At 56.1% G+C, this 23,860-nt stretch overlaps 5 protein-coding genes across 8 annotated transcripts in view; 2 read left to right on the top strand and 3 right to left on the bottom strand.

The window, feature by feature from the left end:
- Positions 1-1,682: 1,682 nt before the first annotated feature.
- Positions 1,683-4,258, bottom strand: KBTBD13 (kelch repeat and BTB domain containing 13). The gene has a single exon (XM_032974030.2). It carries the CDS (start codon positions 3,876-3,878, stop codon positions 2,529-2,531), a length of 1,350 nt encoding a protein of 449 aa, XP_032829921.1. The 5' UTR covers positions 3,879-4,258; the 3' UTR covers positions 1,683-2,528.
- A 111-nt stretch (positions 4,259-4,369) lies between these two features.
- On the bottom strand, positions 4,370-10,234 carry RFK (riboflavin kinase). Its single transcript, XM_032974054.2, has 4 exons — positions 9,997-10,234; positions 7,294-7,445; positions 6,761-6,863; positions 4,370-5,141 (listed from the first exon to the last, which is right to left on the bottom strand). The coding sequence occupies exons 1-4, from the start codon at positions 10,076-10,078 to the stop codon at positions 5,005-5,007; spliced, it is 474 nt and encodes a 157-aa protein (XP_032829945.1). The 5' UTR covers positions 10,079-10,234; the 3' UTR covers positions 4,370-5,004.
- A 24-nt stretch (positions 10,235-10,258) lies between these two features.
- On the top strand, positions 10,259-14,039 carry LSM7 (LSM7 homolog, U6 small nuclear RNA and mRNA degradation associated). The gene is made up of 4 exons (XM_032974058.2): positions 10,259-10,347; positions 12,373-12,463; positions 13,105-13,176; positions 13,481-14,039. The coding sequence occupies exons 1-4, from the start codon at positions 10,342-10,344 to the stop codon at positions 13,618-13,620; spliced, it is 309 nt and encodes a 102-aa protein (XP_032829949.1). The 5' UTR covers positions 10,259-10,341; the 3' UTR covers positions 13,621-14,039.
- ISOC1 (isochorismatase domain containing 1) lies at positions 13,794-19,952 on the bottom strand. 3 transcript variants are annotated; one of them, XM_032974041.2, is made up of 6 exons: positions 19,870-19,952; positions 18,400-18,654; positions 16,652-16,774; positions 16,217-16,423; positions 15,592-15,708; positions 13,794-14,995 (listed from the first exon to the last, which is right to left on the bottom strand). In XM_032974041.2, the coding sequence occupies exons 2-6, from the start codon at positions 18,607-18,609 to the stop codon at positions 14,846-14,848; spliced, it is 807 nt and encodes a 268-aa protein (XP_032829932.2). In that variant the 5' UTR covers positions 18,610-18,654; positions 19,870-19,952; the 3' UTR covers positions 13,794-14,845. The 3 variants fall into 3 exon arrangements, with proteins under 3 accessions (XP_032829932.2, XP_075907971.1, XP_032829931.2); XM_076051856.1 differs by lacking the exon at positions 19,870-19,952 and adding an exon at positions 19,769-19,827; XM_032974040.2 differs by lacking the exon at positions 19,870-19,952 and having other exon boundaries at positions 18,400-19,835.
- Positions 19,889-23,860, top strand: part of TIMM44 (translocase of inner mitochondrial membrane 44) — an 11,708-nt gene continuing 7,736 nt past the window's right edge. Inside the window, exons 1-4 of one of the 2 annotated variants that reach the window (XM_032974027.2) lie at positions 19,889-19,996; positions 21,706-21,816; positions 22,681-22,851; positions 23,319-23,399. In XM_032974027.2, the coding sequence (XP_032829918.1) occupies positions 19,895-19,996; positions 21,706-21,816; positions 22,681-22,851; positions 23,319-23,399 (465 nt within the window). In that variant the 5' untranslated portion in view covers positions 19,889-19,894. The remainder of the gene's footprint in view (positions 19,997-21,705; positions 21,817-22,680; positions 22,852-23,318; positions 23,400-23,860) is intronic. The other variant, XM_032974029.2, reaches the window with a different exon arrangement.

Genomic DNA, 23,860 nt, shown 5'->3' with positions numbered 1-23,860 from the left:
TGAAGACACCCATTGACTTGTGGGAGCTTGAGTGGCTGGAAAAGAACGGCGGTGATATCGACGATGTTCAACAAGGACGGACGCACCGATGAAGAGGGCGTCAGCAGACGGAAACGTGGAGGGGTCGGCCATCCCTTGGGCTTACACGTCTCCTATCGGTCACCACGTTGACAGCTTTGTGGTCAAGCACCGTTTCTACACAGATGACGTCCGACTCTTCGCCTCCATCGATTCCACAGACGCCTCTGCACTTCAGAGGCTCTCCGGAGTTCACCGCCAGCCTGCAGCAGTGGGCTCTGGACCCACGGTCTACCTTTGAATGTTTCCAAATCCGATGTCGTCCTGATTGGCACCACGCAGCGCCTCACCACATCCATGCTCCCTTTTAGAATTTCCATCGCTGGCTCCGGTCCACGCACCAGGTCTCCTGGGGTGAACTGCTTAGGTCTCAACGATGCGCATGCTGTCGTCCTCTTCTGCTGCGGAGAAAACTATCTTGCTCTTTGGTTCTATTCGGAAAAGTCACTTAGGTAAAAAATAAAACAACAAAAATCACGACGTTTCGGCCACAACACAAGCGGCCTTCATCAGGTGAAGGGACCAGGCTGTCTCGAGGACAGCGCTGGAGTGAGACAACCTGGTCCCTTCACCTGATGAAGGCCGCTTGTGTTGTGGCCGAAACGTGATTTTTGTTGTTTTATTTTTTACCTACGTGACTTTACCGAATAGAACCAAAGAGTATGGATCCTTGCAGTCACGAAAGCTTTAAATCTAGAAAACTATCTTGGTTGCCACTCTGACTGGATTTATATGAGGACGAAACAACCCCCTGTCCCTGGCCCCTCCTCCCTCTCGTGGCTGCTGCTTTCTGAACGAGTCCAGAGCTTTCTTTGATCATCCTCCTGAGCACACTGAAGCCCTGACACTGGGCTGGTATTCTGTTAACATGCTCTTTTAAATCTGTTCCTAGTTTGTATAAGGCTCTATACAGTATATCAAAAACAAATGGTCATTATTTCATATAAAAAAAATTTGTACAATATTTTCGATACCACCTACAATGTCGTTTTTTGTTTTTATGTGATTCAAATGTGGGTTATAAGATTCGTATTTGTATCATTGTACTTGATTGCTTTTGTCATTTCAGTGACCCCGGCCACTCTTGCAAATGAGACGAACATGGTCTCTTGATTCCCACCTGGTTAAACAAAACCAAAGCTGAACCCGGCAGTTCGCTGCTTAAACAATTGGCTGCTGCATATCGCCAACTTGCCGAACGTACTGAAGCGTCAGGCTGCCAATGTCGAAACCCCTTTACCACACATGGATTTGAAAAGACGAGCTGTAACACTCTGCAACGTCGTTTAGAAATGACATCGCGGCAATGTTTGGTATACAGCAAAAGGGTTTCAACATCGACAGCCGACCAATGAAATTGGCTGGGTTGCAGTCGCATAACGAGCGTCGGGGGGCAGGCCCCGTTGACAACCACCATGAGATTTGTCTTCAACAACAGTTTCAAAGAACAACTGATTTAAAACGGGGTTTACATTTTTAAAAAATTAAAATGCTTTCATTTACGTTCCACGTTTTATTTTAATTTAGTTAGCGCAGGAACGTTTGATGACTGTGCGAGACAAATCCAATATTGGGGCCCCACCTGACCGATTGCCGCACCCCCCCCCCCCCCCCGAGCTGATAATGTCGTCACTACGCCACTGCTGGGTTGGCAAAGAAGAATATTTCTTTGAAGAGCCCAGACGCCAGGAATCACTCTCAGGTGCCGGGAATCACGCTCCCAGACGCCGGGAATCACGCTCCCAGAGGCAGGGAATCATGCTCTCAAACGCCGGGAATCCCACTCCCAGAGGCAGGGAATCACGCTCCCAGACGCTGGGAATCACGCTCCCAGACGCCGGGATTCACGCTCCCAGACGCTGGGAATCACGCTCCCAGACGCCGGGAATCACGCTCCTAGACGCTGGGAATCACGCTCCTAGACGCTGGGAATGACCTCCCAGACGCTGGGAATCACGCTCCCAGACGCCGGGAATCACGCTCCTAGACGCTGGGAATCACGCTCCTAGACGCTGGGAATGACCTCCCAGACGCTGGGAATCACGCTCACAGAAGCGGATAAGCTGGAAGATTGCTTGGAACCGGGACAGACACAGTTGGAAGTTGGCCATCTACGAGCTGCCAGCGTGTGCGGCGCTAAGCCAAGTTAAGCCATTGAGATTTCTTAGTTCCATCGCGCGAAACGCACCGCAGCAGACCAACATCCGTGCTTTAACGCAGGTTTTTGTTCTGGAGAAAGGAAACAAAACAAGCCAAACCAGCCAATCCTTTCTCAAAACCTGCACAGCTGCTCGTTCTTCCACAGTTACCCACCTGGGTCACACACCTGGCATCCCCTGTGAGGCCCGCACACGTGTGTGGCCAAAGTGGAGGAGAGGCGGAGTCGCGTGTCGTGCAGGGTTGTCTCGCTCTCGGTCTCGGTGTCTCGCACACAGTCTCGGTGTCTCTATTTACAACCTCAGCAGGAACGTGTGCAGGGTTCCACCTCTGGGGAACCCAGCAAGCGCAGGGAGAGGCCTCCAGCGTTCCGCCTCGATGGCGTAGGGCATCGCAATCATGCGGTTGAGCGTGAACACTCGGTCGCCCTTCACGACCGAGGAGAACAGCGCGCCCTTGCTGTTCATGTACTGCCCGGCCAGCGTCGTCCACGCCGCGCTGCTGATATTGTAGCGGTCGATGGCGCAGTGCAGGAAGTCGTCATAGGGCCCGTTGCGGATCACGTAGAGGTTGTCCCTGTGGGCCACCATGCAGTGGCCGTAGCTCTGCGGCTTAACGAGCGTGGCCAGGCGGCGCCAGCCCTCGCCGTCCGCGTCCAGCTCCGAGATGGTGGTGGTGTCGAGCGGCTTCCACAGGCACACGAAGGCGCGGCCCAGCGTCGTGGCGCAAGCCGCCCCGGCGGCCGCCTGGGGGAGCGGCGCGCAGGGCGACCACTCCTCGGCGCGCTCGTCGAAGCTCTCCACCGTCGCCAGCTTGATGCCGCCGTACTCGCCGCCGATCGCCAGCAGGCGGTCCCGGTGGGCCAGCAGCGCGAGGTTGTAGCGCGGCTGGTTGGGGCCGGCGAGCTCCCGCCACGCCCTCCGGAGCGGGTCGTAGCAGAAGGTCGTCTCCACGGGGTCGCGTTCCATCCCGCGGATCCCGCCGACCAGGTACAGCTTGTTGTTTAGCACGGCGATACCCGCCAGCGCCGAGCTCGCGCTGCAGGGAAGGGCCGTGACCACCTCCCAGCGGTTGTGGACTTCGTCCAGGCAGCAGACGGTGCGCGACTTGTCGTCCAGGTAGGCGTTCGACGAGGAATACGTGCCGACCGCCGACAGGCGGCTCGGCTGCAGCGCGGACACGTGAAGCCGCTGCTCCTCGGACAGGAGGCTCAACCTGCTCACGAAGCGCGGCTCGTCGAGCACGTCCCGCACAAAGTGAGCGGCGCAGCGGCGCACCCGCTCAACGCCGTACTCGCTGGCGGCGACGAGCATCTCCACGCAGTTGTCCGAATCTACCGCCGCACTCAGGTACGCGACCAGGGCGCTCACCTGCAGGAAGCCGGCGGCCTCCACCGCGTCGACGACGTCGTCGACTCGGAGAGGCGTGGCGTCGTCGTCGTCCAGAACTCGCAGCATGATGGAGAAACCGTTTGCGGTGATGCATCCGGTTATTTCCAGCTCGTCGCGGTGGCACTCGCGCATTCCGGACCGGAAGAGCGCGCCAAAGTAGTCGCAGTGCTCGGCCATGCGGCTCCGGTTGACCTCGAACCTGACCCCTTCCACCGTGACCCGCAGGTCGCGCGTCGGCGACGGCTTGCTCATTATTGCACCGCTCGGTTCACTGCCGCCGCCACCACCCCGATCGTGAAGCCACCCCGGTCATCGTGCCACCCCTCTCCTCTCACCACCCCAATCATCGCGCCACACGACTCGTAGCACCGCCCCCTCTCATCGCGCCACCTGGCTTATGGCACCACCACGATCATCGGCATGAGCTTCCACGAGCTGGGGGCACGTGCTGGCCGACCGCTGGACTCTCGCGCTTGACCTGCTGCTGTTCTGTGCATCGGTGAGCCGCAAGCCCTGCGCTATGAATAGCACGCATATATATAGCCGCCAATGTGCTGGAAGCACTCGAATTACCACCCACAGCCCTGCCTACACCCTACACTAACAACATTGACATTACTTAATACCCAGCTGATGCACTGATGTTCCACTTAAAGTGTAAGGTCGAGACAGATTTTGTTAAGGGCTTCATCCAGCACTGGATTGATCAAGGCTGATGATGATGAAATGTAAGGATTCAGTGGTTTTTTGAAAATCTCAAATATACTTTATTTAATGATTCGAGAGCTTATTTAAAATATTGCAATTAAATCTGCGAAACAGATTACATTTTACATCGTAATGCGACACGAGAGACCAGACTATGAGCAGTAAGTAACTGAAACAGAAGAGATGGTAACAGATCGGCAGCACCCATGCATGCCCATCAGAGAACACAGGCACGGCTTTGCACTCTTGAGTGCTTAAACGGAATAAATAATCTCTGGATCTGAAAACATGGAGCCTGCCAAAGACCTTGCTGGATATAACTGACAAGAATACTTCGTAAAATGTAACAACTAAAAATAACAATTAAACCATAAATACACTTAGGCATGCCAAGAAATATTCCTTGTCTCCGATGCGTTTTCTGGTTGCACCGCACGTTGTTCGGAATGGTGTTCAATGTCTCGCGCTGGGAGCTTGTTCAGCAACCGCTTTCGAAGCTCTTGGCGGAGCGAAACGTCGGGGACACCGTTCCGACCAACGCGCGGTACAACTAGAAAAAAAAACACATATCGTAGAGCTACACACACAGTTTAACCGTGGAAACCTAGGCAGTGCAATAACCGCTAATCTGTTTTTTTATGGATATCGCACGTGGAAGCGCCAAGCGCTGTCAAGCCGAAGGAATGCTGGGCCTCTTAAGGTCTGGGCGCCGAAAGAAGTTTTCTTGCTGGTAGGCCTTGTACTCCGCCAAGTCCAGCTGACTCGAGGCCATCCTGATGTCGTTGTGAATGGCGTCAATGAGGTCGTCTGTTGGGAAACATAAACATTTGCCATGCTCGTGTCAACGCTCGCGTCAACGCTCGCGCAGCGGCAGTCTTAGCGCAACGCAAGCAAGACAGCCAGGAACACGGGCACTCTCGCGACAGCTCGTTGGGGCGCAGCAGCCGAGATTTTAACAGATTAGACATTGCGACTGCAGTAATGGGATCGTAGAGATTAGGAGGTCGTGGGGGTGCGACTGTAAGGGTGAGGCTTGTAAAGTTAAGCTGGGGTGATTCGTCGACAATCGACTGAAACTTTAAATCGCCTCCTTTTTTTCACGGCCAATTATTTGGAGGCCCCCGTGGAAATGACGGGAAAGCCCTCTAGGGGCCACGCCCGGCGTGACGTGGATGATGTTTTTGTTCTACAAGAGCTCGGTAAAAGGCACGAAACATAAGCAGGGGGGTGGGGGGTACAGAAATTCTGTGGACCGAAGTCCGAACTCAGTGCTCCTGAGTATTATCTGGTAACAAATAACCAGATAATACGTATCCTCCTTCTCATATCCGTCTTTCGCCACATAAAATACACAAGTATTTCCTACAGCCACGCATAATATCAGCAGCATCGTTTCAAGCCAAGAAAACTGTGGACCAGTTTCGACACACAGTGTCTCATCAGCAAAGGGGCTTGCTCGAATAAACGCTAGTAAACTGCCTATTTTACAAGCTCCGGGGTCCAAGTGATTCGAAGCAAAATTATAAAATTACACCCCAATCCGAGCGTCTGTAAGGAGGAGGCCGAGCAGGCGGTCGAGGCCGGGGGTCGTTGGAGCGCGCAGGCAGCGCAAGTCGACGTCACCAACGATGACCTCGGCCAACGCCGTGCCTGGCTCCACCGCCCAACAACCCCGCATCATCACCACCACACTGTCCCTACCGAGTGTCCCCTCGTGCAATGAGAACTCCCGACATGGACCGGCAATATGCACCACTTATTACCCTTAAGTGTGTAACTGTGCCGTGATCTTCACGCGTGGTGCTTTAGCTGCTCTCTTCCAAATTCTTGATGCTGTATAAACGTATTTGACACTGTATACATGCGTACTGTACAAGCTGTAGATTTTGACGTGTGTGCGTCCACGTGTTGTTGACAGCCTGGACGCCCTTGCAAACGCGATGCTCCCTCTCAAGCGATAATCCAGCTAAGGTATTTAACGAATAAGCAAGTCAAAACGTCAGAGTTCTGGCTCAAATTAATATTGAGGCATTGGTGCTTAACACCTGTTCACACCCCCGAGCATAGCGGGGGCAAGTCTATCTATATGGGAACCACTGTTGACTTTGCCATAAGAGTGGCACTATTTTTTTTATTAACAGACAATTTAATTTCTAAATCAATGGTAAATAACCCAGGCCTCCAACAACAACAGCCGCTATTTGCCACTAAGTGGTGGTGACGTCACCACTGTGCTTGTGCCAGGCCAGGTGCACGCCTGAGATCACGTGAAGTGTCGAAGACTCGCTGGCAGGGCACGGGACAGACTCAGGTGTCGTGGGTTGACTGACTGAGATGACTGGCCGATGCACCACCTCAGACCCAGTGGCCTCCCTACCCCCACGCCCCCCCCCCTACACACAGAGGAGGATCTCTCACTGTCGCACCCAGGGAGTCGAATCCTCTCTCCACACGGATGTAACCAAGGATCACAATGCTCAGCACCTCGCCGTAGAAGTCCTCCTCAAAGGAGTGGATGATGTGCACCTCCTGCGACACAGGAAAATATACACACGCGTAAGGTCAAAAGTGCAGCCCTGCAATTTCTTGACTAAAGTCACTGCTGGTGGAAGGGCCTCCACTAGAGGCAACTCCACAGAGCACCACTAAAGGGTATTTTTGCCTCCTCTGACAGTCTTCGAAGAGGTAGGAAGGACCAACACTTTGCCCCACAACACCTGAGCATTGACCGGTAGCGCCACGAGGTGGAATCGAACCTGCGACCGCTGAATTGCAAGTCGAACATTCTCACCGTTGCACCCTAGCAGCATTGATGATGAACTAAGATGATGTATGTAACAAACACGCGTGTGCCACGTGTAATTACGGGGCGTGGAGGGAGATGCGGCGAATGCCAGAACGATCCAATAGACGAATCGCTTGAGCGAGGGAGGGGACGTGCTCAGAGGCTGCTGCTCACCATGGACTTCTTAGTGTTATTATAGAACGGGTTCCAGCCGATGCTCATCACCATCTTGTGCACGTCGCCACTGCCCACGCACGCCCAGCCGAAGTAAATCCCCGTGGCCACGTCCGCCGGGAGCTGCTCCAACACCGACTCGGGGAGGTTCGCTGCGAGGTGACGAGATGAGCAAGGGATCTTTGAGCAGATTCATCACGACAACAATAATAACAATAGCAACTCAACCGGAGCAGCCAACCCACGTGAATCCCGCAGTTACTCAACACCCCAACTCAGCACCCCCAACACTGCACACGAACCTAACAGCCACTCAACACCCTCTAAATGCCCAACGAGGTGGCATCATGCCCCACGAACGCCCCGCAGTCACAGAGCGACTGTGGATATAAACCCTGTCACAACACCCTAACCAATATGCCCAATACCCCAAAGCATGACGTTAACACCCCAATGCAACAACCCGAACTCAACAGCCCAAAACACTGGCCTAACACCCCAATACAACCGACTAACCACTCGCGCAACATCTCAAAACACTAAACCACTCTACACTCACTCATTGTTTTTTTCGGTAAAGTCACGTATGTAGAAACACAATAAAATTATATTAAAATAAATCACAACGTTTCGACCGCAACACAAGCGATCATCATCAGTTGTAAAAAACAAATAGCGAGGGAGCACATAGGGTGACATCAACGCAACACATAGAGAGCGTTAAACTGAACGGAGGTAAATACAAGAAGATGAGAGACGAGAATTCAACAGACCTAAGAAAAAAATGATGTGATGCAAAACCAGTCAGGCCAACAACAAAGTTAGACACTTGCCTGGCGGACCACGAATTTCAGAAGACTGCTAAATTTCGTGTTCATCCTCTGGGTTGAACACACCAGCATGGACAGAGTGAACAAATACGAGGTACAAGGTAGCAGAAATACATGTATACAGGGACACCTAGAGGCAAGGAGAGGAAAGACGGACAGAGAAACAATAAAAAGGGCCGAAGGGATGAACAGACAGGAGGCTTAAACAAGCAGCAGAGGTGGGAGAGGGAGCGAGGACAGCAAGGGGCGCGGGCGGAAACGGACGGAAGCATAGAGACAAACACAAACCACGGTAAACAAAAACCAAAAACGAAGCACAGTAAACCAAAAACGAAGCACATTGAAGCACTTCGAAGAACAGACAACACAGGGCAATACGCTTAGGACAGAATTGTAAAGGTAACTTCCCCGTAGAAGTGGGTTAATAAAGAATTAAAGCTTTCGTGACTGCATAAATTACTCATTGTTTTTTTTTCCGGTAAAGTCACGTATATAGAAATACCATAAAATTATATTAAAATAAATCACTCTACGCTCAACTCAGTAATCCAACGCTTCGTCATGCAACACAATACGTTAGCAGCCCAACCCGACACCTTGACAAGAACCCCTGTACCCAAACAATGACCACAACACTCTATTCCAGTGTTCGTCACTCATTGTCAGAGAGGGGGGGGGGGGACACTTCCGCCGATAAGACATCATCAGTGTGAGGGCCCCCACACGTTTGAAACCACTGGGGTTTGACAGCAGCAGCAGCACGATGATGTTGGGGGTGTTTTCACATCGGCTGTGTATTGGTGTCGGGGGCCGCACGCCAGGGGCCGCCAGTGGCCCGCGGGCCTTGCCATGAAGACCGACGCCGCTCTATTCGCATCAACCTTACCCCTATGCACCCCAAGCTAAGCCCCCTAAACCAAGCACTCTCACCGCTAAACCAATCCGAAAGGCTCCCCTACCCCTGCGTCCCCCTACCCCTGCGTCCCCCTACCCCTGGGTCCCCCTACCCCTGCGTCCCCCTACCCCTGCGTCCCCCTGCCCCTGGGTCCCCCTACCCGTGAGTCCCCTTACTCATGGATCCTCTACCCGTGGATCCCCCGACCAGTGAACCCCCCACCCGTGAGCTCCCCGCCCGTGATCTTGCCTACCCCTGGGTCCCCCTACCCCTGGGTCCCCTCTTACCCCTGGGTCCCCCTACCCGTGGGCCCCCCTACCCGTGTGCCCCCTCTTACCCCTGGGTCCCCCTACCCCTGGGTCCCCTCTTACCCCTGGGTCCCCCTACCCGTGGGTCCCCCTACCCGTGGGTCCCCTCTTACCCCTGGGTCCCCTCTTACCCCTGGGTCCCCTCTTACCCCTAGGTCCCCCTACCCCTGGGTCCCCTCTTACCCCTGGGTCCCCTCTTACCCCTGGGTCCCCTCTTACCCCTGGGTCCCCCTACCCGTGGGTCCCCCTACTCGTGGGTCCCCTCTTACCCCTGGGTCCCCCTACCCGTGGGCCCCCCTACCGGTGTGCCCCCCTCTTACCCCTGGGTCCCCCTACCCCTGGGTCTCCCTACCCGTGGGCCCCCCTACCCGTGGGCCCCCCTACCCGTGTGCCCCCCTCTTACCCCTGGGTCCCCCTACCCCTGGGTCCCCTCTTACCCGTGGGCCCCCCTACCCCTGGGCCCCCCTACCCGTGGGTCCCCCTACCCGTGTGGCCCCCTCTTACTCCTGGGTCCCCCTACCCCTGGGTCCCCCTACCCGTGTGCCCCCACTTACCCCTGGGTCCCCCTACCCCTGGGTCCCCCTACCCGTGTGCCCCCCTACCCCTGGGCCCCCCTACCCCTGGGCCCCCCTACCCCTGGGCCCCCCTACCCGTGTGCCCCCCCTCTTACCCGTGGGTATGCCGAGCTGCTTGCTGCCTCTGCCGAACCCCTTAACCACCTTGCCGCGGCACCAGTACGGGAGGCTCTTCATGGCACCGCGACCCCTGGGGAGAGCGGCGAGGTCAGCTCCGAGGTGTAAGGATGGGGGGGGGAGGTCAAGCGCGAGGTCACGGGGTGCAGGGGTCACGGTAAAGAGGTCACAGGACGCGATGTCGCCGCCGAGTCACGCACGGGGGAGGAGTCACGGGAACCCGGGGCGTCACGTGGGTCACGGCGCGCCACTTCCTGTAAAGAGCGCCACCCGGAAGCGGAAGTTAGGGGGGACGGAGCGCGGGATTCCTGACGTCATTCACGATGGCGGTGAGGACGGAGAGGGAGACGTGGGGACAGAGAGGGAGACGTGGGGACGGAGAGGGAGACGTGGGGACGGAGAGGGAGACGTGGGGACGGAGAGGGAGACGTGGGGACGGAGAGGGAGACGTGGGGACGGAGAGGGAGACGTGGGGACAGAGAGGGAGACGTGGGGACAGCGGGAGACGTGGGGACAGAGAGGGAGACGTGGGGACAGAGAGGGAGACGTGGGGACAGAGGGAGACGTCGGGACAGAGCGGGAGACGTGGGGACAGAGCGGGAGACGTGGGGACAGCGGGAGACGTGGGGACAGAGAGAGACGTGGGGACAGAGCGGGAGACGTGGGGACGGAGAGAGAGACGTGGGGACGGAGAGGGAGACGTGGGGACGGAGCGGGAGACGTGAGGACAGCGGGAGACGTGGGGACAGAGAGGGAGACGTGGGGACAGAGAGGGAGACGTGGGGACAGAGAGGGAGACGTGGGGACAGAGAGAGAGAGAGACGTGGGGACAGAGCGGGAGACGTGGGGACAGAGCGGGAGACGTGGGGACAGAGCGGGAGACGTGGGGACAGAGCGGGAGACGTGGGGACAGAGCGGGAGACGTGGGGACAGAGAGAGACGTGGGGACGGAGAGGGAGACGTGGGGACAGAGAGAGACGTGGGGACAGAGCGGGAGACGTGGGGACAGAGCGGGAGACGTGGGAACAGAGAGGGAGACGAGGGGACAGAAAGACGGGGGGACAGCGGGAGACGTGGGGACAGAGAGGGAGACGTGGGGACAGAGAGGGAGACGTGGGGACAGAGAGGGAGACGTGGGGACAGAGAGGGAGACGTGGGGACAGAGAGGGAGACGTGGGGACAGAGAGGGAGACGTGGGGACAGAGAGGGAGACGTGGGGACAGAGCGGGAGACGTGGGGACAGAGCGGGAGACGTGGGGACAGAGCGGGAGACGTGGGGACAGAGCTGGAGACGTGGGGACAGAAAGACGGGGGGACAGAGAGGGAGACGTGGGGACAGAAAGACGGGGGGACAGCGGGAGACGTGGGGACAGAGAGGGAGGCGTGGGGACAGAGAGGGAGGCGTGGGGACAGAGAGGGAGACGTGGGGACAGAGAGAGAGACGTGGGGACGGAGAGACATGGGGAGGGAGAGATACACGCGGGGACACGGTGGAAGCGCGGTGACAGAGACGCGGGTCGACGCGGAGATAGGGACACACGGGGAGAACACAGGGACACACGGGCACACATGGGGACAGAGAGACACTGGGGCGGTGTGGGAGGGGGGAGTCGCGTGGAGACAGGGACGTCTCCATGTCCCCGTGTTAACGTCCATTCGGGCATGTAAAGAGGAAGACGTTGAGTACTGGAGACCTGTAGTAATGTGGGAGTAGGGATACGTGGACGTGCGCATCTCGGAACCCGTAGACACTGGTGCATGACGACACGGGGATATGGGAACATGGACACGTGGGGGGTCTGGGGACATTGGTACATTGCGATGTGTAGTACTGCATTGTAATGGGGAGCGTGGTTGCCTGCTTACATCGGACAGGGGTGTACATGGAGGCATGGGAACTTAGGGTCCAGCATCGAGGCATGAGGACCTTGAGCCAGTGAGACCTGGGAAGATAGATCGAGAGTTCTGAATACATGGGGGCATTGCCATAGGGAGAATGTTACTAATGGGGAGTTGCGGGCATGGTAAAATGAAACATGGCTACATGGGTTAATTTGTGGACGTGGGGTAATGTGGACCGAGGGACCCGAAGACAGAGGAGGGGCATAGAGACATTGGGGGAATGGGACCATGGGGACACGGAGACCTTGTGATCATGGGGATGTAGATGCATGGGAACGTGGAGACACGATAAGGGACCACAACATGGAGAACATGGGGGGCACGCTGGAGACATGGGTTACGCATCGTGGTGGAACTTTGGATACGGGAGGGGGGGGGCTGGAAGGGATCTCCGCGAGCGGCGAGCCTAACCGCGCTCAGGGGGTGACGTCGCGTGCTTTGGGTGTCCTCAGGACAAGGAGAAGAAAAAGAAGGAGAGCATCTTTGACCTGTCCAAGTACCTGGACAAGAGCATTCGCGTCAAGTTCCAGGGCGGCAGGGAAGGTGCGTGCGTGTGGGTGCGTGGGCGTCCCCCCCACGCCGCCGCTGTCTCGCTGGGATGACGCTGGTCTCGGCGTAATCGCGGCACGTAATGTTGGAGTTCGCTTACTGGTTTGTTGAATGGGAAAAAAACCAAACTCGATGCGTTCGTCAATAACGCTGTGGCCTCAAAATAAAATATATAATACATAGGCGACGTTTCAGGCAATGGCCCTTAATAGCACATAGATCAGAGCGATAGTGGATAAGGGGTTGAAGACATCACTTTCTAACACCTGGGCTCAAATGAGAATTGTTATTTTTTTGTATTTCTCTTTTGCCACTTATACAAAATGTTGTTGCTAGGTAAACACGAAGAGTTGCTAGATTACGTGATTTGGTGATGCTGCTTATAATAACAGTGGTGCACAACCACAACAAAGAAACTCAACACATTTACCACTTACACCGTGGCCTTTACAGGAAAATTATATAATAAGCGACGTTTCAAGCAATGGCCCTTATTCATGTGCTATTGCACGGAACGTCAACGGGTATATATATTTTTGTTATTTTAAGGCATTGTCATTGGCAGAGTCACTTGATCTTGTGACAATCGCCAAGTTGCCAACACTGATAGGTGCTTCGGGTGTCTCCCCCCACAGCGAGTGGCATGCTCAAGGGATACGATCCGCTCCTCAACCTGGTGCTGGATGGCACTATCGAATATCTGCGAGGTGGGTAGCCCTGCGACACATCTTATTATTGCCATATGGGTTGTGCTAAGTGATTGTTGGTGCTGGTTAGTGATGTCGCAGTGGTAATGAATGTTGTTGAATAGTGATGGTGATGCAGGGCAGTGCTGCGGAATGGTAATTATATCGAGCCTGGGTGGTCTTGGTGGTGCTCAACATTTGTGACAAGTGGCGGTGGTGTAGTTGTGACGGTGGTGGGTGTCGTCGGTGCTGAGTGGTAGCGGTGTAGGGGGCTGGTGGCAACAGTGTTGCTCGGTGGTGCGGTGTTGTTGTTGGCGACGCACAGACCCGGATGACCAGTACAAGCTGACTGAGGACACGCGACCGCTGGGCCTCGTTGTGTGCCGCGGAACGTCCGTGGTGCTCATCTGTCCTCTGGACGGCATGGAGGCCATCCCCAACCCCTTCATACAACAGGACGGCTGACCTGGGGTCATCTCGGGCGACCCCTTGAGTAACCCATAGATGACCCCCACATCCTGCAAGCTCGGTCCATGTGCGATGGAGGCGTCATTTCTTAGCCGTCGTGGTGTCAGTCTTGCCCGTCGATGGGTAGCCCGCGGTGCGTTTTCATGGAAATAAATGAGACGGGGGACTGGTTTTGTAATAAAGTTGATTTTAATGTTTTTTTATACTTGCGAACCACCAAGTGTTGTTGGAATAGTCGTACTTTCCCCGAGTTACTCCTACCATTGTGGTTTTAATAAGGTAGCACTGTATCGTGAGCAAAACTCGCTACACCTCTAATAAAATACCTCCCACGTGGCTGCTGACTTTTAGTACATTTAGAGGGATCTGTACTTGTAATTGTAAACAAATAAAAATCTGAACCGTTTTTTAAGTCATTCAAACTCAACACAATTTGTCTATGTCACTGGGTGATGCTGAACAGTGTTTTTTTGGGACCGAACAATAAGTCTGAACAATAAGTCGGGAGTGTTTATAGCTCAACCCCAATGCTTTATTGCAGGGGTGGGGAACGTCCAGCCTGCGGCCCGTATAAGGCCCACGAAATAATTTGGTCTGGCCCTGCCAAGGCAACCAACCGCACGACTCGAAATTCAATAAATCTAGAAGCTTTTTTCATAGCAACAAATTAAAATTTGTATGGCCTACGAATTATGTTATAAATATCCAAATGGCCCTTAGCAGAAAAAAGATTCCCCACCCCTGTTTGTGTAACGGTCGTGAGCACAGATTATGATTAAGCCATCAGTGGAAACCAAACCCAGTAGTAAAAGGCACTCAAAACCAACCTCCCATCTAACGAGACTCCCATCTAACGCGACTCCCATGGGTACTGCTCCCATGAGCTACACTTATTGATTCCCCCACCCGTGTTGATGACCGTCTGCCAGACACCGTTTCATCTCATCCACATCGTTCACCACCACCAGACACTGCAGGTCGCCTCAATTATCTTTCTCCTTCTCTCGCCTCATCGTTTTTTCTCTCAAAAGCTCTTTATTCAAGTAGAACTGAATCTTGTTCAAGGAAGTCACCCCCCCCCCTATTGGCTAAGCTATGATGGCAATAGTGCAATCTGGCGAGACCGACCGAGTGACGTGAAGTCGGGCACCGCCACTCGTGCTCGCTTACACACCAAGGCGCTGTTGTTGCCGAGCTGCCCTCTGGCCCCCGGGGATTCCTGCTAGCCCAGGGACGGCACTAACCCTGTCTCGGGCGCACTGGTCTTGATGAGCGCCTGCACGGCGCGGAACTTGGGGTGGTCTTTGTCGGCAACGAGTTGCAGCAGCACCGCCTCGCTTGTCGTCACTATCACCCCAGCCCGAGACAGCCTCTGCGAGACAACGCGAACACGCACGGCGGACAGATGTCAATGTGTGTAAGCGCACGGTTACATGGGTGCAAGCAGTTACCCCGACATGCGAACACGCACAAATGCAGAGACCCAACATTTGGGCAACCAGTTACCTAGGGCTGAAGATGTTCAAGAACCTTTTTGGTGGGACACATTAAGATACCAAGGCGTCATCCAATACCAACGCGCGTGCCGAGTGTAAAGAGGCCATTGGAGTGAGTTAGCACTCCAATGGCCTCTTTCACCCCTCTCGCCTTTCCCCACAGGCAGTGTCCCGTTATGCAGTCGGGTAAATCGTGCGTAGCAACGAGCAAAGTGTAGGTCTTCGATGCGCCATCGGGTTCTAAACCACACGCGCACTGTTTGGCGCGACATTCGACGTTTCGCTCCACGTGCCGGAAGGAGCTTCTTCGGTCACGGCACGTCGAGTGACACGCGGTTACAACCCGAGACCCAATGGGAGAACCGCAACGTGTCGCATCGCGCGCTCTCCCTTTACGATGGCGGCGGCAGCCGACGTGCAGTGGGCGACCCGTGGGCGACCTGTGGGCGAGGAGTGGCGCGCAGCGAGAGACCTGCAGCGCGAGCAGCCGGTCAGTCTGGCTGCGTGACGACGTCGCGTCGCCCACCACGTGCACCTCGTAGCCCCTGGCCGTCAGCTCCAGGGCCGTCTGCTGGATGCACACGTGCGTCTGTGACGGGACACGCGCGCACACTGGTAGTGTTAACTTGTATATAGTTACATTCGTGGAGGGAGTTTGGAGAATATACGCAGGTTAATGACATCATCCCGCACCTCCGAAAGAAGTTCAACATACATCACCTCACCACAAGTGATAATCTGGTTTAATCACAGCCTCATCTATGCGAGTCTATCGGTCTCTATATGGGTCGTGTTGATGACTCGGTTACACTTTGTCCTCCGTGTACTTAACGCCTCATTGGCCCTGCTTGGCCGCGAGCAAAATTCAGACGCCTTTTTGTGAGGCCCAGCATAGCACGATTTGGTTTGGCTCGGCACAGCCAAGGGTCCTGCGTTACTAATTTAAACCTTAATAATTGGCTGTGTCGGGTGGTGGCGGGTTTAACGACGCATTTATATATTTACGCGATTTAACCCAAAAAAAACCTCTATTATGGCCCTGCGCTGTTGGCACAGAGCCGATGTGGCCCAGTGGAAAAGGGGTTTACGATTCTCACCTCGACGCCAAAGAGAACCATGCTGCGGACTGCGCCGAGCTCCCCCAGGAGCAGAGCCTCCACCTCGGGCACCAGCATGGAGAAGCGGGTCTTGGGGAGGACCGCCCTGGCGCCAGCGAGGTTCAGCTCCGGTACGGTGCTGCCCAGGCCCTTGGGGTACTGCTCAGTCACCACGACGGGGACGTCCAGCTCCCGCGCGCCCTCCATCTGTGGAGTCGAGTCCAGCGACGTCGAGGGATGGTGGGGAGAGACAGCTCAAGCTGGGCACAGCTCCGACAGCTGCAGGACTCACGACTGCTCAGCATTGCTCAGAACGCGACTGGCATCGCTTATCGCCCTCAGCGTCGCTCGGCACCACTCCAGCATTGCTCGGCACAGCTGAAGAACACTCGGCACCGTTCGGCACCACGAAGTGCGGCACAGCTGAGCACCCACCAGTCTCTGCGCCACCAGCGCGATCTCGCCGAAGAACTTGATGGCAGGGCGGAACCGCTCCTGCATGTCGCAGCAGAAGAACGCGGAGCTGTGCGGCTCCAGCAGCCCCAGAGGTCGAGACGTCTGCGAGTGAACACGAATCACAAGGGAGCAAAACTCGCGCGCACACGCATCGATTCTGCAGCGCTCTCTTAACACGCGTTTGTCATAAAGTATTTCATTGTTCATGGCACAAGACGCGCAGGCAGAACGTGACACACACGAGTTCCCGTAACACACTACCTGTCCCCGTGTGACACACACACCCGTCCCCGTGTGACACACACACACTATCTGTCCCCGTGTGACACACACACACCTGTCCCCGTGCGACACACACACACTACCTGTCCCCGTGTGACACACACTACCTGCTCCGTGTGACACACACACTACCTGTCCCCGTGTGACACACACTACCTGTCCCCGTGTGACACACACCTGTCCCCGTGTGACACACACACTACCAAAGATCCCCCATATAGCCTTAACAGACTGTCGGGGCAAGTGCTGTTAGTGAGCACCTATGAAGGCCGGAACGGTACACGAGGGGGTGGGTGGCCAACACCACGCCCGACCGCCTTTGTCTCCCTAGTGGCAATGTTTACACACCGCACCAGGTACTCATTTGAGGCTGAGTCGACACACACTACCAGTCCCCGTGTGACACACACACCTGTCCCCGTGTGACACACACACCTGTCCCCGTCTGACACACACACTACCTGTCCCCGTGTGACACACACACCTGTCCCCGTGTGACACACACACTACCAGTCCCCGTGTGACACACACTACCTGTCCCCGTGTGACACACACCTGTCCCCGTGTGACACACACCTGTCCCCGTGTGACACACACACTACCAGTCCCCGTGTGACACACACACACACTACCAGTCCCCGTGTGACACACACACACGAGTTCCCGTGACACACACCTGTCCCCGTCTGACACACACTACCTGTCCCTGTGTGACACACACACACCTGTCCCGAGTGGCACACACACACTACCTGCTCCGTGTGACACACACACTACCTGTCGCCGTGTTACACACACACACACTACCTGTCCCCGTGTTGCACACACACACTACCTGTCGCCGTGTTACACACACACACTACCTGTCCCCGTGTTACACACACACACTACCTGTCGCCGTGTTACACACACACACACACTACCTGTCCCCGTGTTACACACACACACACTACCTGTCGCCGTGTTACACACACACACACTACCTGTCCCCGTGTTGCACACACACACACACTACCTGTCGCCGTGTTACACACACACATACACACACTACCTGTCGCCGTGTTACACACACACACACTACCTGTCGCCGTGTTACACACACACACTACCTGTCCCCGTGTTACACACACACACACACTACCTGTCCCCGTGTTACACACACACACTACCTGTCGCCGTGTGACACACACACACACACTACCTGTCGCCGTGTTACACACACACACACTACCTGTCCCCGTGTGACACACACACACACACTACCTGTCCCCGTGTTGCACACACACACACACTACCTGTCCCCGTGTTACACACACACACTACCTGTCCCCGTGTGACACACACACACACACTACCTGTCGCCGTGTGACACACACACACACACACTACCTGTCCCCGTGTTACACACACACACACTACCTGTCGCCGTGTGACACACACACTACCTGTCTCCCGCCAGACAGAGGCACCGCCCTCAGCCTGCAGGGCGCCTCGATGCTCATCTCGGGGCCCGCGTCCACGAAGCTCCCCCACTGCTCGCTGTAGAGCTGCACGGCGAAGTCCCCGCGCAGCGCCGCCGCCGCCTCCTCCCGCTCGCCGGCGAACGCGCGCCGGAACGCGGCCCGCGACTCCTCCAGCCCCGCGCCGCGCGACATCAGCGCGAGCCGAGCCCGGTCACCGACACACAGCAGCACGCTCAGCTGCGAGGACATGGCGAGACGGACGGCTTCACCGCCACACTGCTGCTGCTGCTCACCACTGCCACACTCACTCACTGCTGCTGCTGCTCACCACTTCCACACTCACTCACTGCTGCTGCTCACCACTGCCACACTCACTATTGCTGCTGCTCACCACTGCCACACTCACTATTGCTCCTGCTCACCACTGCCACACTCACTATTGCTCCTGCTCACCACTGCCACACTCACTATTGCTCCTGCTCACCACTGCCACACTCACTATTGCTCCTGCTCACCACTGCCACACTCACTATTGCTCCTGCTCACCACTGGCACACTCACTATTGCTCCTGCTCACCACTGCCACACTCACTATTGCTCCTGCTCACCACAGCCACACTCACTATTGCTCCTGCTCACCACTGCCACACTCACTATTGCTCCTGCTCACCACTGCCACACTCACTATTGCTCCTGCTCACCACTGCCACACTCACTATTGCTCCTGCTCACCACTGCCACACTCACTATTGCTCCTGCTCACCACTGCCACACTCACTATTGCTCCTGCTCACCACTGCCACACTCACTATTGCTCCTGCTCACCACTGCCACACTCACTATTGCTCCTGCTCACCACTGCCACACTCACTATTGCTCCTGCTCACCACTGCCACACTCACTATTGCTCCTGCTCACCACTGCCACACTCACTATTGCTCCTGCTCACCACTGCCACACTCACTATTGCTCCTGCTCACCACTGCCACTCACTATTACTCCTGCTCACCACTGCCACACTCACTATTGCTCCTGCTCACCACTGCCACACTCACTATTGCTACTGCTCACCACTGCCACACTCACTATTGCTCCTGCTCACCACTGCCACACTCACTATTGCTCCTGCTCACCACTGCCACACTCACTATTGCTCCTGCTCACCACTGCCACACTCACTATTGCTCCTGCTCACGGCGACACTCGCTGTTGCTGCTCACCACTCCGACGCTCACTATTATTCCTCACCACTGCTCACCGTGACACTTCTGCCTACTGATCACTCACGCTTGCTGGTTCTCACTGGCGCCTATCCTGCTTACTACGAATACCACTGCTCGCTAGTACTCACTATTCCTCACTGATGCGTCTCACCACTGCGCTCTCCCCACACTGACCCCTCGCTGAGCCTCTGACCCCCGACCCCACCGCGTCACCCACCCACCCACTCACCCTCCCTCCCACAACGCACGTGGGGATGTCGCCGCCACCGCGTGCTTCAAAAACGCTTCCGGGTCGCGCGAGACTCTCGCGAGATCCTGCACCGGCCAAGATGGCGGCGCTGTGTCGGTATTCACAGGTGGCGTGGGGACGGGGTGAGGGTGAGGGGACGGGGTGAGGGTGAGGGGTGAGGGTGAGGGGACGGGGTGAGGGGTGAGGGTGAGGGGACGGGGTGAGGGGTGAGGGTGAGGGGACGGGGTGAGGGGTGAGGGTGAGGGGACGGGGTGAGGGGTGAGGGTGAGGGGACGGGGTGAGGGGACGGGGTGAGGGTGAGGGTGAGGGGACGGGGGGACGGGGTGAGGGGACGGGGTGAGGGTGAGGGGCGAGGGGGCGGGGTGAGGGTGAGGGGACGGGGTGACGGGGTGAGGGGACGGGGTGAGGGGACGGGGTGAGGGTGAGGGGCGAGGGGGCGGGGTGAGGGTGAGGGGACGGGGTGAGGGTGAGGGGACGGGGTGAGGGTGAGGGGACGGGGTGAGGGGCGAGGGGGCGGGGTGAGGGGCGAGGGGACGGGGTGAGGGGCGAGGGGACGGGGTGAGGGGCGAGGGGACAGGGTGAGGGGACGGGGTCAGGGGCCGCGGTGAGGGGCGAGGGGGCGGGGTGAGGGGACGGGGTGAGGGTGAGGGGACGGGGTGAGGGGCGAGGGGACGGGGTCAGGGGCCGCGGTGAGGGGCGAGGGGGCGGGGTGAGGGGACGGGGTGAGGGGACGGGGTGAGGGGCGAGGAGACGGGGCGAGGGTGAGGAGCGAGGGAACGGGATGAGGGTGAGGAGCGAGGGTGCAGGGTGAGGAGGCGGGGTGAGAGGTGATGTAAGGTGAGGGGACGTGATGAGGGGGTGGCGACAGGGTGAGGCGGGGTGATGTGAGGGTGAGTAGACCGGGCGAGGAGCTATAGTGAGACGATAGAGGGTGATCGGCGAAAGGTGAGTGGTGAGGGGAATAAGGTGAGATGGGTGAGGAGATGGGTGAGGAGACAGGGGGGTATGAGAGGTGAGGGTCATTGAGTGAGGGGATAAGGGCGAGTGAGGGGGTGAGTGAGGGGATAAGGGTGAGTGAGGGGATAAGGGTGAGTGAGGGGATAAGGGTGAGTGAGGGGGTGAGTGAGGGGATAAGGGTGAGTGAGGGGGTGAGTGAGGGGGTGAGTGAGGGGATAAGGGTGAGTGAGGGGGTGAGTGAGGGGATAAGGGTGATGTGAGGCTGTGTCAGAAGCTGAAGCGAGTGGGTGGGAACCGGGGCGAAAGTGAGGAATGCGTTGACTGCGGTTTAAGGTGAAGGTTAAGAGTGATGCCTCGGGGGTGATGATGGGGCGGGGTGAGGGTTGGGGTTTATAGGGAGGAGTGTGGGTGAGGTTGGTGAGTCGGCCTCACCGACTCACCAAGGGGGGGTGAGGTTAAATCTACGACAGCACGGGGTCACGGACTCTCTGGGAGACTTGAGTGGTTCGCGCGCCGCGCTACGAACCCGGCGACTTTGGTTCGATTCTCGCTCGTGGCCAACATCGGTGGCGAATATCTGACCCGCTCCTTGGCCTCTCATAGATCGCCAAAGCCTTGAGTGCAGTGTAAAAAAACATAAAACATCAGCACTGGGTGAGAGAAAGGCGGCCAGGCGTGGTGTTGCCCCCGACCGCTCCCCACCACCTCGTGCGCGGTGCCGACTACGGACTCACGAGCAGCACTTGCCCCCCAACAGTCCTTGTGAGCTTCACGGGGAGGGGTGGAGGGCTCAAGAGCCGCATGGCTCACAGGGCTATACCTAATAATTGAACTGAACTGACCCTGTCTTTCTTGCAGCAGTGCGTGTACAGGAGACGGCTTCAGGCGTTGCCCAGCCTCTGCGCCACCGCCGCAGACCGATGTGGGCACAAGCCGGCGGCGCTCGCCCCGGTGCTCCAGCACGCGCAGGTGAGGGCAGCCGCGGTCCCCGCGATCACTTTCAGAGGGGGGTGCGGGGGGGGTTGCGCGCGGCCACTTTCGCCGATGAGACATCATTATCAGTGTGAGGGCCGCCACACATTTGAAACCATTGGGGGGTTGACAGCAGCACGTTGATGGTGATGATGGGAGGGGTGGGGTGTTTTCACATGTTGTGTATTGTCGGGGACCGCACGTCCAGGGGCCGCACTAAAGGCCGGCATGGGTTTGATAATTGAACTTGCTTAATAGCGGCGAGATATCACCCCCAGTGACAAGCTCGCATCTGGTTCCAATTCCAAATGGCACGCATGGTAGAGCCGAAACAGACTGAGAGTGGATTTTGGCAGATGCAACTCTCTCGGATGCAACACGACCGACCAATGCGCTAGCGAGGAGAGGCAAACCCACATGGATCTTCTCCCTGAAATGTCCTGCAGCACCATAGTGCGCTACTCAAGATTTGGCAATGCCAACACCAGAAGCCTGTGCAGAATATTGGGAAAAGACCAATATAGGTTGGACAGGAGACACGACAAAGAAGAAGATTGGATGGTTTCATATGTTGTCGAGAATGGAGGATCCATTACACACGTTATTTAATACATTGCCGATAATTAAGGATATATGAATAAGTTAAATTAACTGCTTTCACATTGACATCTGTCAAGTGCAGGAGAGAGTGACTGGGTGCGTGTACTTTTGTGTGCCCTATGCTTGGTCAATGCACTTGTCTGTCGTGTACCTGAGTGCAGAGTCCTCGTGTGCTAAGCACCTTTGCGTCGCGTGCTTGTTGTTACGAGTACTGCCGTGTGCTTGGCTGATGCTCTCGGCTGCGGTTCTGCCCTGCCACAGGGGAACGCGTACTCCACCGGAGGGAGGAAGGGATTCTTGTCGGAGTTTTTTGACAACATTAAGCAGGAAATGACAAAGAACAAAGAAATGAAGGAGAGTCTTAAAAAGTTCCGGGAAGAGGCGAAACGACTCGAGGAGTCTGACGCCCTGCAACAGGCGAGGAGGAAATACGTGAGTATGAATTACGCACGCCGCACAGGCACCGCAAACACACAGGCACACTCACACTGCACAGAGACGCATGGAAACCACAAGCATATGGACACACACCACACAGACATGCAAATAACACACAGAAACACGGACATCACAAACGGATACCATGGGGACATACATACACACACATGCAAATAACACAGACACATGGAGACCACAAACACACGGACACTGTGGGCACATAATACTCACACAGGCACCACACACACACATGCAAGAAACACACGGACATCATGAACACACAGGCACCATAAATATGCACACACCACAGACAGACACACACAAACAGATATCATGAATACGCAAACATCGGAAAACAACCACACAGACACTGTGACATGCTCACCGCAGGTTCTGCGGTGAGCGAGAACTGTCAATTCCACTGTTCTGTCTGCCACTGCCTGCCGTTTCTGTCCATCTAGAAAACAATCGAATCGGAGACGTTGAAGACGTCTGAAAAGCTTAAGAAGAAGATGGAAGAGCTGTCGGACACCGTGAAGGAGGTGTGAGGCGAGCCGGGATGACGTGCTGTGTCGATTTGTCGACTCAAAGCTAGAATCGACACCTTGTTTGTGGAGGATCATTCAGCCTCTTTCACCAACTGTTGGCATGTTATTAGGTTCGCCTGTGTGTGTGTGTAATGTGTGTCGATGTGTGTACGTATGTTGAACTTCTTTCACTCCGTACGTAGCCAACCGTGTCAATCGGATGAGTGGGGGAAGGACAACAAACTAAAGACCAAAAGAAATTAGTTTTCAATCTAAATGTAAAAGTGCATAGCTCCAGTGGCTTCCTAATATGGGAAGGAAGAGCATTCCAGACGGCGGAAGAAGTGCATCTGAAAGTTCACGATATGCAGTGACCATCTTTGTTCACTGGCTAGCCTTGTGTGTATCTTGTGTCTTGTGTATATGTTGCGTGTGTGCTTGTACTACAGAGCAGTGAAGAGGTGGTTGTGTGATGG

The sequence above is a fragment of the Petromyzon marinus genome, chromosome 52 (genome assembly GCF_048934315.1).
Source record: "Petromyzon marinus isolate PM22_M1 ecotype Great Lakes invasive population chromosome 52, UKy_Petmar_22M1.pri1.0, whole genome shotgun sequence".
NCBI lineage: Eukaryota > Metazoa > Chordata > Hyperoartia > Petromyzontiformes > Petromyzontidae > Petromyzon > Petromyzon marinus.
Note: the sequence above shows the minus strand (reverse complement) of the source record. Positions and strands in the feature narration are given on the sequence as shown.